The sequence below is a fragment of the Zosterops lateralis genome (assembly GCF_965231275.1).
Source record: "Zosterops lateralis genome assembly, chromosome: 22".
Classification (NCBI taxonomy): Eukaryota; Metazoa; Chordata; class Aves; order Passeriformes; family Zosteropidae; genus Zosterops; species Zosterops lateralis.
In genome coordinates, this window is record NC_139782.1 from 1,509,626 (window position 1) to 1,523,751 (window position 14,126).

The 14,126-nt window shown below is 53.6% G+C and overlaps 2 protein-coding genes across 6 annotated transcripts in view; one reads left to right on the top strand and one right to left on the bottom strand.

Moving 5' to 3' along the window:
- Positions 1-3,753: 3,753 nt before the first annotated feature.
- Positions 3,754-7,593, top strand: HTR6 (5-hydroxytryptamine receptor 6; the record flags this gene model as incomplete). Its single annotated transcript, XM_083876972.1, has 3 exons — positions 3,754-4,929; positions 6,475-6,633; positions 7,201-7,593. The coding sequence occupies exons 1-3, from the start codon at positions 4,207-4,209 to the stop codon at positions 7,591-7,593; spliced, it is 1,275 nt and encodes a 424-aa protein (XP_083733098.1). The 5' UTR covers positions 3,754-4,206.
- A 2,798-nt stretch (positions 7,594-10,391) lies between these two features.
- TMCO4 (transmembrane and coiled-coil domains 4) overlaps positions 10,392-14,126 on the bottom strand; it is a 43,786-nt gene continuing 40,051 nt past the window's right edge. For all 5 annotated transcript variants that reach the window (XM_083877010.1, XM_083877008.1, XM_083877007.1 and 2 more), the window contains exon 14: positions 10,392-11,043. In XM_083877010.1, the coding sequence (XP_083733136.1) occupies positions 10,711-11,043 (333 nt within the window). In that variant the 3' untranslated portion in view covers positions 10,392-10,710. The remainder of the gene's footprint in view (positions 11,044-14,126) is intronic.

Sequence of the window (14,126 nt, forward strand, 5' to 3'; positions counted from 1 at the left end):
GCCCTCTTATTGAGGCCAGCTCTCATTGCCCCATTATTGAGGCCAGCTCTCATTGCCCCATTATTGAGGTCAGCTCTCATTGCCCCATTATTGAGGCCAGTCCTCATTGCCCCCCTCCTTGAGGCTCTGGGGACTCTGCACATGTTGGGAGAGCAGGTCTGTGCTTGGGCAGCTGGGAGAGGGTTTGCATTAAGGCAGGAATTGCCACAGCAGAGGGGATGGGCTGAACAGGGAGGGCCTGGCAGGGCCAGAGGTGCTCTGTGTGTTACCATCATGTTTTTAGGCTGTGAAATGTCTTCCCAAGGGAGGGAGCTTTACCTGAGAGCCAGAAAAAGGTGGAGAAACCCGTGGTGGTCGCTGAGCACCAATATGGGGCCCTTGTAATACAGTGGAAACAGGCTGGATTTAGCAGGAGGCTGTTCCTCTAAACTCCAGGAGCTGCAATTCAAGGTGTCTGAAGCAGGATGTCTCCACCTCTGTTCCACACAAGCTGAGGCAGGCAGTGGAGGGCTGGTGTGCAGATGAAACCAGAAATCGAGGTAGTTAAGCCAGGCTCTGCCCAAATTTAAAGCCAAGGAGCCATCCCAGTTAAAGCCTGGAAGGACATCCCGAGAGTACACTGCACTATTGGACGTGGCTGTGTTAAGCCCTGGACTGTCTGGATTCCCTCATCAAAGTCTCTCAGCTCCCACTTTGACTCTCTCTGTCTCACTTTTTTTTTTTTTTTTTTTTTTTTTTTTTTTTTTTTTTTTTTTTTTTTTTCCATGTTGACACTTGGGTGGCTGTTGACAACCTGGTTTTGCTTTCCCTGCTAGTGGTACTGGAGAGCAGAGCTGGTGGAGTCCATGATCCCTGCAGATGTGTCCAGAAATGCAGTGCAGGGACACTGCACAGACAGGCCAGGACAGCTGCCAGCAGGGACAAGCTTTTGCAGGGACAGTGGTAGGATTTGGTCTTCATTTTAAGGCAGGTTTTTTAAAACACATTTTGCTTCAATCAGTTCAGATTTGTTTGCCCAGCAAACACATCCAAACCAAGTGTACAAAACTTCCCATGCATGGAGAATGCTGTGGATGTTGGAAGAGGGTGCCTAGAGAAGCTGTGGCCACTCCTGGATCTCTGGAAGTGTCCAAGGCCAGGCTGGATGAGGTTTGGAGCAATCTGGGGTAGTGGAGGGTGTCCCTGCCCATGGCAGGAGTTGGGAATAGGATGAGCTTAATGTCCCTCCACACACAAACCATTCCACAACTCCACGATTCTGATCCAATCTCCTTCCCAGAAGCAAAAGCTCTGGAGACAAACTAGGATGTTCCTCAGTGCTGGGATGGCTGAGAAGGAAGGCTGGCTTTGCACTGCGGCATCACTTCCTCACTGTGGATCCAGCTGGAACAAATCTGTGCTGCTGCCTTCACTTACCCTGCCTGGGGAGGCTGCTCAGGGTGGGCTCGGGGTGGGGTTTCTCTCAGCTTCCAGCACAGATGGGGAAGTGAGGGTTTCCTGGGGCAAAGGCTTTTCCAAGGAAACCTCCTGCTGCAATCAGAGCCTGGTGTGTGTGTGCACTGCCCTGGGACTGCTGCCAGCACAGGGACACTGAGGTGGCCGGGGAGGTTTGGGTGGGAGCACCCAAGGAGAGGGTCCTGGGAAAGCAGAGGGAGGGCAGAGCCTGCCCTGGCACAAGTGGCAGCAGCTGTTTCCCAGTGCCAGCCTGTGACAGTGTGTCTTTTTCAGAGTGCAGCCACAGCCTTTCTAGATCCCAGTCAGCTTCTCTGTAGAGAAACTGCTTGAGAAGGATTCAGGCAGCAATTCAAGCTCACACAACCACACACGTTACAAGGCTGGCTCAGCAAAGAGGCAGAGGGCTCCCAGCCCCAGATCAGTTTCCAGTAAGTGTTTATTCCATGTGCCAAAGGGGAACCCGGAGCCCAAGAGGGACACGACGTGTTTTTTGTCAGTTATACAGGGTCTGAAGTTCGTAGGTGGTACAGGGGGCAGGGCAGGGGGCAAGTGACCATAGGGAAGAGAGGAACAGGACACCCGGCCCCAGAGCCAATGGGGAAACAGGGAAAGGGGATACCATGGAGTGGGTGATGCACTTGTGAAACCCAGAGAGAAGATTGCACAATGTCTGCAAGGAGCCATGGGGGAGAAACCTTTGTTACACCTGGGGTATCTTTAATCTTCACTTTTCCAGGGCAGGGCAGGGCAGTTGAAAATTCCTTTAATGGCTCAAGGGACTCCACAGCAGCCTGGCACGGAGATCCTGGGGGGATAACCATGTGTGTTTGGGCTGGGTCCCTGCCTTCCCTTCCCTTGCTCAGAAATGGTTTCCAGGCCTGGAATGTCCATTTGGGCACTGGGAAAAGCACAACAAATTTGTTGGAAAGGTGGTTGGAAAAGCAGGACTTGGTGAAAAGGCTGATTTCTGTCTCAGGGTGGGTGGCTGTGCTGGGGGTGCAGCATGCACAGCTGGCTCTTACCCACACATCTGCAGCACAGCTTCCCAGGGAGGCTTCCCAAGGAAAGCTTTGGTGGAGGAATGGACAGCAGCTGGCAGTGCCTGGCCCTGGGAGCACAGGGTGGGTGCCAGGGGCACACCCTCAGCTCTGGGCTGTGCTGGAGCCACTGCCCTCACTGCTGGTCTCTCCCAACAGAAATCACAGCCATTTGTTGGGAAAACCCCACCTTTGGGTGATTGAAAAACCCCAAGCAGTCCCTGCCCAGCACCCTGAGGTGTTTGCCCTGAGTGTGGAGGTGGCAGTGTGGAATTCCCAGCAGCACACAGAGGGAGACTCAGAAGGGTTTTCTGAGCTGGCTCCTCTCACATATTCCTGCCACTTCCTAAAGGGCAGGTTGCTGTGGGTGCATCCAGGATTGCTCCCCAGGCAGGGAGCTGGGCTGCCCCAGGCCAGTTCAAATAACCCAGGAGCAGAGGGGCCAGGCTCTCCCTTGTCTTCTGCTCCTCCATCCCTGGCTGCAGATTGCTGGAGTATCTGCCAGCGAGTCTTCTGACTGCTTCCTCAGGGCTGTTGTGTGCAGCTGTTTGTTCTTTTTTTATTTGACTTTGCAAAATTTTGCTTTTCATTGCCCAGTGTGCAGGATGGAGCCTGGAACTCGGAGCTGCTGGCCAGGCTTGGCCACTGACCTGCTGGCCCAGCTGCCAGGTGCCTCCAGCCAGGGCTCCAGGGCTGGCACAAATGGCAGGGATGGCAGGGATGGCAGAGCACGGGGCTGTCACTTTAAGGCAGAAACGGGAACTCTCTGGCTGCCACTTTGTGGAGTTTAGCCCAGATCCCTGTTTTCATTAGCGCTTCATTTCATCTCCTCCTCTCCCCCCCGGCCCCACCTCCTCGATCGGCATTTCTGCATCCTTTGTGTGCATCCACAGCAGCAGGTGAAAGTCGGGCTGGCACCTGCACACACCTCCCTGCGGGCTGGACGCTCCTCTGCCGCGGCAGAGATCCCTTCCACACTCCGGATCTTCCTCCTCCCGGGTGGCTTGGCTGGGAGCATCCCGGTCCTCGCCTGAGGCTGCTCGGGCGCTCCTGACGGCTCCAGCTGCAGCAGCGGCAGCGCGGGGCACGGAGGAGCTCTGGGGCTCCGGGGACAGAGCTCTGCACGGAGCCCAGCTCAGCTGGGGGGCGACAGCTGAGCCTCGGGGGGCCGGAGCATCCCCAGCATCTGCAGCATCCTGGAGTCCAGAGCATCCCCAGCGTCCAGGCTATCCTGGGTACAGAGCAGCCCTGGCATCTGGAATATCCTGGGATGCAGAGCCTCCCCAGCATCCGGAGTATCCTGAGTGCAGAGCATCCAGAGCATGTCGGTGTTGTATTATTCCCTGGTCCAGTGCACCCAGAGCATCAGGGTACCCAGAGCATCCTGCCACCCCTGGCACCTTGAGAGCCCTGCCTTCCAGCTCGTCCAGAAGCAGCATCCAGGGACAGCCCAGAGCTCAGGGATTTACAGGCACGAGGAACTGCTGTGAGTAATGGGGAGGGAACCTTGGTCCTGCTGATCGGCTCCTGGGAATGTCACTCTGCCCTGAGTGCCAGTGAAGACAGAGAGTGGGGGAAGAGAGGGAGAGGAGGAGGAGAAGAGAAGGGAGGACAGACACAGAGAGATGATCCTCCTTCCCTGGTTCTGGCGATGATCACGTAGCACAGGCCACGCTGTCCCCAGCCCCAGAGCCAGCCCTGCCCCCGGCTCCTCATGGAGGGGGACCTGGGGGCCCCCAATGCCAGCGTGCTGGGGGAGCACTCCCTGCTCGTGGGCAGCAGCTGGGTGGCCGCCTTCCTCTGCTTCATCATCCTGCTGACCACGGCGGGCAACTTCCTCCTCATCCTCCTCATCGTCACCCAGCGCTCCCTCCGCAACACCTCCAACTACTTCCTGGTGTCCCTGTTCATGTCGGACCTGATGGTGGGGCTGGTGGTGATGCCCCCGGCCATGCTCAACCAGCTCTACGGCCGCTGGGTGCTGCGGGGGGACTTCTGCTCCCTCTGGGCCTCCTTTGATGTCATGTGCTGCAGCGCCTCCATCCTCAACCTCTGCGTCATCAGCCTGGACCGGTACCTGCTGATCACGTCCCCGCTGCGGTACAAGCTGCGCATGACGTCCTGCAGGGCCCTGGCTCTCATCCTGGCCACCTGGACCTTGGCCGCTCTGGCCTCCTTCCTGCCCATCAAGATGGGGTGGCACGAGCTGGAGTTGGAGGTTCGTCCCCTGAACGTCACCGGGCAGGGGGACGAGGAGCAGTGCCGGCTGCTGGTCAGCCTGCCCTACGCCCTGGTGGCCTCCTGCCTCACCTTCTTCCTGCCCTCCGCCGCCATCTCCTTCACCTACTGCCGCATCCTGCTGGCGGCGCGCAGGCAGGCCCTGCAGGTGGCTTCCCTCGCCTCCAACGTGGCCACCACCGACGAGGCCACGCCACAGGTAAGGTGCCCACAGGGATGTTGCTCTGGCAGACCCCACGGTTTGGGTGCCAGGGCTGTCTCTGCCTCCTGGACGGCCTCGGGGTTGGAGCCAGCTTTGTCAAAGCCAACTTTGACAACCAAAGAAAGGGAGATTTTGGGCAACGTCTGCCTCCCTGACATCCTCTGAGGTGCCCCATGCCTTGTCCCAGCAATGGAGAGCTGTGAAGCTGCTCATGAGCACAGAAATAGCGTGAGCAGAAGCAGAGAAATAAATAAGACTCAGGCAAAAATGCTCAGCAGTGCAAAATAAACGCAGTTTCGCCCCCCGCTTGGCTGGCGTCATCCCCGAGGGGTTCAATCTTATCTGACTTTCCACTCGTAAATCTTGGCCATGGTGGGTGTGAGACATACGGGGGAGAAGGATTTTAACTAATAGCAAATGCCAGATTTCCGAGAGCACCTTATTTTGAACAGAAGCTTCTATTTTTGTTACCTGCTCTATAACAGGAGCTGCCAAACCCCTCCTCGTGCGCTCGCCGGTGGAACCGGAGTGTGTGGGTTTTATAACAAAAACGTGGCTGCACTTGTTTGTATTTCTCCAGGAGAAGGTAATTGCCACTAAATCTAACAGCTTTAATTCCCTATAATAGGCTTTATTGACCTCATATCCTACAGGGAAAAGGCAAACTTAATTGCCTTTAAATACCTTGATTTAGTTTGTTCTCTCCAAGAGCAGATCCAGGACTCCGGCCAGCTCCTCCACACGTGATAAGCTGCACCAGATGGTCAAAAGGAAAAGGAGAATTAAAGAATAAACAGACAATATCATAAAGGGTTTATTTTCTTGCAGTATGCCAGGGTTTTGGACTCCACAAACAGAGTCAGGGGATGTCCAGAGGCTTTGCTGTGCCATGGAAGAGCAGCATCCATCCCCCTGTCATTCGGCTGAGGCCAAAAAGGTTCCTTGAAGCCCCAAATTGGCTGAGGAACAAGGTGGCAGCCAGGGAACCCTCAAATTTAATCTTTTAATCTTTTTCATCTTCATCCCATTTTAGAGATTTTTGTTCTCTTTTTGGGCCAGAAGCAGAGTTGCAACAGGCCATCATTTAATTACAGGGGAGGGCTGAGACAATCACTTAATTTTAGATTGCAGGAGCGGATGGAGGGCTGGGTTATGGTGTTTGGAGGCTGAAATGTTTCATGTCCTGCTTTTAACACCATAATTAGTTTGCTGCTGTAATCAGCAATCTGGAGCTGCCTGCTTAGGGCAGGCTTTATTCTCACATAGACTGAGCTGGGTTTTTCTCTAAAGAGCAGCCTCATGACAAACAGCCTATTTTACAGTAAATAATATCATCCTCTCAGTGTTGAGGGTTTCTATTACTTCCCCTTCCTAATTTGTGCTTCAGGGCCTGTAGTGTGTGCCCAGCTCCTGCCCCTCAGAGAAGGGAATTACTTGGCAGGGTTTTTGCAGGATCTGGAGCAGCAAGTGCCACTTTTCTGGGGCAGAGGCCAATGCTGGTGCCAGGGAGAGCTGCCCACCACTCCCTGTCTCTGGCTGCAGGTCCCACATGGCCCAAGCCAGCCCCTGGCCAGCAGTGAGAGCAGGAGGTTCACCAACAAGCACAGCAAGAAGGCTCTGAAGGCCAGCCTGACCCTGGGCATCCTCCTGGGCATGTTCTTCGTGGCCTGGCTGCCCTTCTTCGTCACCAATGTGGCACAGGTAAGAGCCTATGGGGGCTTTATTTCAGTTTTCCAGAAGTTTTCCCTTTGGAATCCAGCTGGGTTCAATTGGAGGCACCTGAAGGTCTTGCTTGACCTCCAGGATCAGGGATAAAATTCCCCAGGAAGCAACAGCAAGGAAAAAAACCCTTGAAAAGGGATATTAAGGTTTCCTTTGAAAGAGGAATGTTGCAAGAAGACACAAAAAGAACCACACTCACCCATCAGGATGTGAGACAAAAAGAAAGGGAAGTTTATTTGGGGATCTTGACTTATATAGTTTTTGGGATTTGGTCAAGGATTGGGGGATGAGAGTAACACCTCTCTGACCCCAGTGGTCAACTCAAAAGTTCATCAACTTGTCCTTCTCCCTGGAAAGGAATGTATTATTTACCAAACAGCAGTCTTTGTTTTTGTTACAAGTGTGAGAAAACTCCAGTAAAAATGAGAAACAATCAGAAGGCTGAAAAATGAGGGCAACAGGGGAATGCTGGTGTGCCTGGGAAACCCCCAGGATTGGGCTGGGGCTGAGGTGGGAGGCTGCTGATCCCTGCTGTTTCCCCCCCAGGCAGTTTGTGGCTGTGTCCCGGCTGGATTCTTCGATGTGCTCACCTGGCTGGGCTACTGCAACAGCACCATGAACCCCATCATCTACCCGCTCTTCATGAGGGACTTCAAGAGGGCCATGGGCAAATTCCTGCCGTGCTGCCGGCGCCCCGCGGAGCCGCGGCCCAGTGCCATCTCCCTGTCCATGAGGAACTCCCACAGCGGGCCCCGCGCCCCCACATCCCTCAAGAACGTCCTCACCCTGCAGGCAGAGACCGACTCCGTGGACTCCGGGGCCCCGGGGAGTGAGCCCCGGCTGCTCCCGGCCCCGCGGGGCCCTGGGGCTCGCTCCTTCAGCCCCTGGGACGCAGAGCCCGCGGACACAGCGCTGCAGCTGGGCACGGCCACGGCCTGAGGGACACAGCCCTAGGTGCTGGAGGGATCCCCCAGGAGCCACACAAACCTCTGGGAGCTGATTTGGACCAGCCATCTCCCCAGTTCCCTGTTCCAGCACACAGTGCAGCTCGTGGAGGGGATGGTGGCCTTGGGCGCTGTCACATGGAGGATCAAACCGTGCAAAGCCGGTGCTGCTGCTGAATTAACCTGCCTTGCTGAATTAACCTGCCTTGTCTCTCTCTTTCATCCCTCCTGTGCTCACCATTGCCATCCTCTAACCCTTCCTGTGGCCTTTCCATCTCTGGTGAGTCTGGACCTCAGATTCCAGACTGTCTCCCTAACCTCAAACCAAGGCTTGGTTTTGCACACACAGAGCTTGGCAGATCTCTCCAAGTGCACCAAGGGGAGTGGTGGAAAAACATCCTGTGGCTCACAGACAAGAGATCTGAGGCTGCTTCAGCAGGAACACTGAGGTTTGGGGCTGCTTCAGCCCATGGAACAGCACGTTTTCCTGGAGCTGGAGCTGGATCTCCTCACTGCAGTCGTGTCTGTCTCAGGTTCCTGTCACACAGCGTGCTCCAGCTCAGTGGCACCACCACGTCTTGTCACACAGAACTGCCCTGAGGGGCTGAGTTTGGTGCAGAATGTCCAACACCGATTTCTGGATGTTCAGTGGGGGTGTGGGGGGTGACTCAAGGTGGCTCCGTGGGTGTCTCACAGTAGTAACAGGATCAGCTCCTCCCATAGGCTCCATCCCTCAGCTTCCCACTCCTGGCACAGGACCATCTCACTTCCCTCAGACAATCCATCATGTCCTCAATGATGCAGGTAGAAAATACAATTTTCCCACCCTTCAACTAAGAATTTAAAGGAATATTGTATTTTAAATGACAATGCCACCCCCCTTCCCAGAGCCATAAGCAGAATAAATGTGACTGAGTAAATATGACAAGTGGGCACTTAAAAAAAATCAGTAAAACAAATTATTTTAGTAAATTCTTCCTCAAGTGCCTTTGGGCTGGCAGTTGGTTGCTGTGCCCTCCCTGGACCCTTCACTCCAAGCCTTCTGCCTAATTCCAAGACTGTTCTCCTGGAACTCCCTGATACCCAAATGGACACAGAGCATCCCCTGGATACAGGATGCTGGAAGAAGCAGCCACATGCCAGGCCACTTTCAGTTTTCTTTCCATGTTGCCCATGGATGTTCCAGAACTGGGCAGGGGTTTGTATGACCAACCCAGCATTTCTTTGCCACAAATCCCTTGGGAGCCTGGGATGAGTGACTGGGACATGCTGAGGGCCGAGCACAGGCTCAAACCTCAAACTGTTCAATGCATTTTGTCACAGATGGAGCTTGGGGCTGGTGTTGAGCACCCAGACCAAGATGTGCATCATCCTACAATGGCTTTATATAAATACAAGCCTGGACTACAACCTGAGTTAAAAAGGAGCAGAAAAAGGCACTGTGGAGTCTGGAAGTTTGTTAGGTACCAAAGGACAGAGAGAGAGGGAGAGTCACCTCTTCAAGCCAAATGTTCAAAAGCAATCATTCCTTACTGTCTCATCCAGGCAGCTCTGTGTAATTAGGTGTTGGCTTGTGGATAAACCCTCAGATGAGCAGAGAAATCCCATCTCACCTCTGCAGCCAACGGCACCAACACCAGCTGGCCAAACAGCTCCATCCCTGTGGGATCCCACAGCCAGTTCCTCCTGTCTTCACAGTGAGGCACCACTCCAGGTCAGAGCTGGGCAGGTCTGAGCCCTCTGAGATGCTGGATTTAGGGAGAGGAATTGCCAGGCACTGTATCCAAACCATGGTGCTTTGCTGGGTCACAGCATCACCCCCAAACCCATCTGTGTGTGACTCCATGAGGAATGATCTGCAGGTAAGGTTTGCAGGAGTGGGAATGGAAGGAGAGGAGGGATTAATGTAGCTGCTGGGCCAGCAGGAGGAGGGGGGGGAGAACCCTGTGTGAACCAAAATTGGAAGGTGCAATCCCAATGGTTCCCCTCTCATGAGTCAACAGGACCCCCAGATGGGGGTGGGAGAGTTTGAACCCTCCCTTGTGGCAAAGCATAAAACCCCAGAGGTGCCCCAAAGGGGGGTTACTTGCCTGCCACACTTTTGCCAGATGCAATTGCCTGGGCTCAGCAGCAAAACGGGCCAAAAAGAGGCTTTTATGGAAGATGTGGGTCATTCCCACAAGGTTCTGGAGCTGTGCTGGCAGGGGATGTAGAGCTGGGTCCTTCCCTCTGCTCTGAGATGAAGAGCAGATGAAGAGAGTGGAGCCAATTCACTTCTATGGAAGGAGGTAGAAATCAAACAGATCCATGTTTATCCTATGCCAAGTATTGGTTTTGTTCTAAGCCTATTAAAAAAATGTGTCAGGACGGTGCTTTTAGGGCTGGAGATGTCTGTGGGACACAACAGGAAAGTCTCAGTGGGTTGCTGGCTTGGAGAGCCTGGGAGGAATTTTCATAAACCATCAAAAATCCCCTCGGTTTTCCTGCTGCTTTCACCCAGGGTCCCAAACACGTTTCTAACAGGAACAGGGCCTCCAACACCCACCGAGCCCAGCCTGGAGACAGGGAAACAGTCTTGGAGATGGAAAGTACCCAAGTCCTGGCAGCAAATCTGCAGCAGGTGGGGGAAGGAAGCCTGGGAGCCTGAGCCTTTCTCCTCCTGGTCAGCAGAGACGGAGAGTGGATGTGGATCTGTCTGGGGTGGGGCAGGCAGAGCCTGGAACACACCTGAGATCCTCAAACCGAACTCATCTCCAGTGGAAAAACGTTTTTAATTTCCTAGGAATGATCCCCTCAGAGCCACCTGCTTCCCCCACTCACAGCAGGGACACGGTGCCGGGGGGTGCAGCTGCTTCCTGCAAGGATTTGGATGGGATCTGTCCCGGATTCCTGAGGAGCAGTGCAGACTCCGGCAGGAATTAGCCCTCTCTCGCCTCGGGGAGGTGCCGTGAGCGGCTGCCCCAAGGGCTTTGATCCAGTGCCACGCCAGTGCCACGCTCTTCTCCGGAGGGGCTGGAAACTGCAGCTGCAGCTCCGCCAGCTCCATCCTCTGGGAATCCCAATGCCACGGATGTGCTGACGGCGGGTTTTGTGCCGGCTGAGTGGCTCTGCCCTAATCTGCTCCTTTCCCCACCGCCTGGTCCTTGCTGTCCGTGCTGTGTGAGCTGTCTGGGCAGGGAGGAAACGGTTCTCCCAGGGCAGAGCTGGACGAATTCTGTCGGTGAGAGCAGCTGGCTGGGAGAGCCTCACCCCCAGCCTCATCCTCCTCTTTGCTGGTATTTTCCTCTCCCTGAGCGTCGCTGCCAGCTGCCCGCTGGGATTTCTTGGCTTGAAGGGAAAAAAGACTGCCACTGCCCTTCTCTTCAGGCTGGCATTCCTTGGTTTTAATGCCCACAGCTTTTAGGATCGTGTCCATCTGCTTCATGTAGTCCAGGTGACCATTTACCTGCAGGGAACAAGAGTCCTTTGAGTGGGGAACACAGAGGGATCCAGCTCAGCCAAGTCCTTCATCCCAACAGCCACCACTGCCTTGGGTTTGGCTCTGACAGATGGAAAGAATGAGGTTGGAAAGAATTGTGGAATTGTTAAGGTTGGAAAAGATGTTTATGATCATCAAGTCCATCATGCCGAGGCCACCACTAACCCATGTCCCCAAGTGCCACATTCACATGTTTTTTTAACACTTCCAGGAGTGGTGATTCCACCAGTGGGTAAGTGCAGGTTTCCATTGAGCAGCCTGAAGTGGCCACAGCATTTGAGGCACACTGGTGCTGGATGACGTTGCCTCTGAGATGTTTGAAAGCCTGGGTCTGGCTGAGCTCCACCTCTCAAATCCTGGGGGCCAGGAGGGTAAAGGAGAAGCTCTGCAGTGGGAAGAGACACCCAGGCAGGAGAATTCTCTTAGTTCAGTTGCCTGCTCTTGCTAAAGGTGTCCTCCAGGTGCCTCAGCTCCCTTATAAAAGCCAAGACTATCTTATTTAAATTAGGACAGACTCATTAAACCTCACACAGCTCCCAAGCTGAGATTCTCAGCTAGAAGCTGCACTGATCCATCCCGCCCTGTATGAAACTGGGAGCCCAGGAGTTATGAGTTCATAAACCAAATAAAGGTCAACAGTACGTGTAAAAACCCAGACAGTTTTATTGTAAGATTAATTCCATGACAAGATAACCCCTGCTGAGATGGATGTTGTAAAGTTCCCTTCCAATCAGGGCACAGGAGGAAGGGAAATCTCTGCAGGTGATGGTTCTTGATGCTAAAGGCCACATGGCTGGAAAGGCTGAAATTCATTCCCCATTCCAGGTGTACTGAGCACTTGATGTACCAACAGCATCCCCAGATACTTCAGCATTTCTGGTAAATCTAAGTTTTAGCAGTTTAAATCTTCCCCACCCAGCCAGAGAGCTGTCTTGGCCTCTTATTTTCCCAAACCTTGCTAGTAATTAGGGAATTTCTGTGGCAGGGAGTACCCATAACCTGAGTCCCAGGATTCCTGCTTCTCAGACACAGGGATGACTCCTCCAGGAAGGGATGATGATGGTAAGAGCTCTTCATAGAGCTCTGTAAAGACCCCAGTCCTGGACCCTCTGCTCATCTTCTGCTTGTTCCTGCCTGGTGCCAGAGCAATACTTCAGCTGGCCCATCCCTGCAAGTGTCCAAGGCCAGGCTGGATGGGGCTTGGAGACGCCTGGGATAGTGGAAGGTGTCCCTGGCCATAGCAGGGGGTGGCACTGGATGGGCTTTAAGGTCCCTCCTAACCCAAACCACTCTGGGATTAATGGCTGTGCCAGCATCAGGGTTCCCAGCACTCCTCTCCCAAAGCTAAAGACAACCTTTTCTCCACAAATCCAACCCCCTGAGCTGTTTGTGTGAAGCAGCTTTGGAGGGGCACATTTGGCTGCACTGAGGGCTTGGAGCAAACGAAGGATTTTATCACCCCATCAGGAATACAAATATATGACTTGAATCCATCCAGATGGCTCAATGGGCTCTGGGTGTTTTGAACACATTGGTGAATGAAAATAACCATGGAAGCACTGGCAGATGTGAACATTGTCCTCTGGAAAAGCACAACCCTTCTACTGTTCAATCAGAGGGGCTGGAGGAAGGAATGAGCACGGCCCTGGGCAGTGGGCAGAGACAGGAAGGAATTGGAGCAGGGCTGAAGGCTCTTGGTTTGCTGCATTCAGAACCTCTCCAGTCACACCATCTGTGTGCCCTGCCTCGGGAATTATCAGCCTGTTGTTACTGAGTCATTAGGCAGAAAGAACAAATTTCCTTTGCCACCCTAAGGACTGATTTTCATTACTCCTCAGTATCCAGCAGCTTCCACTAAAACAACAGGGAATTCCTCTTCCCTGAGCGCCACGATCCCTGAGAGATGCTGGGTATGAGCCATTCTGAGGAGCTCATGCAGCTGAAAGAGAAGTCTGAGAATCTGTCCCTCCTGCAGCTCTGCTCAATCTCTTTCAAAGAAACTCACACCTAGGCTAGCACAGGAGAGGATTCCATAAAGCTGGACCATAACAACCCCTGAGGAATGTAAGAGGAGGGAGGACTCCTGTCTGCTGCACTGAGCCACCAGCAGAAGAACAGCAAACAAACTGCCTTGCCACTTTAAAGCCGTCCTGTCGGGAAAACCCAGCAATTCCAGCTCTCTAAAACCTGTTTTCATCTTCAGTCTGAAAGCCTGAATTCCTCTGCTGGGCAGACGGCGCTGGAGATGGGAGGGAACATCTGCAACACTGTCAATAAAAAACTTTAAAGGGAAATAAAGAAATACTTTAATATTTGTCAGAACAAAGTGCAGGGGGAATTTAGGACAAAAGGAAGAGTGTGCTCGGCACGAGGGCAAATACATTTCTGCTTGTGGTAAGGAAAGCAGTGAGGTGGGTTTATTGGGATTGTTTGGGTGACTTGTCCCAGCCATATTTGACTTTATGGTTGCTTTGACTCACTGGGACCCACCAGCCAGCTGCCTCTGGCACTGACTGCAGTGCCACCCCAGGGGGAATCTCCAGAGAACAAAGCTGATGGCTTTGCCCAGGGGGATCCATCAGCCAGTTAGCTCAGCACATTTGGAAAGCTTTTCAAGTCCAAATCCACCCAAAAGTATCAAAAATGTCACTGAGCACAATTAGTTGTGACAATTGAACTTCCAGGGAAGCGTTTATGTTGGGTAGAGAGGATTAAGAATCCCAACTTCTTTCTGGTTTGACCCCCAGGAGCAGAGTGTGCCAAGGGGAGGGCAGGGGAAGGGCCAGGAGAAAGGAGACATTCCCCACGATCCTGGCTCTGCCAGACACGTGCCAGGGACGACTCAGTCACAACACTGATGTCACAACAATGACATCACAGGGCCAAGCTCGACACAGCGAGATAACACTTCACTGCTCACTCCAGATCCCGTCAGTGTCCTTCAATAAAAGCTCCTCGGCCCATCCCACACAGCCAACACAGGAGTGCACATGGCTCCAAATGCTCTGCAGGGCTACGGAGCTGCCAGAGCTCAGCTGAGTGTCCCAACC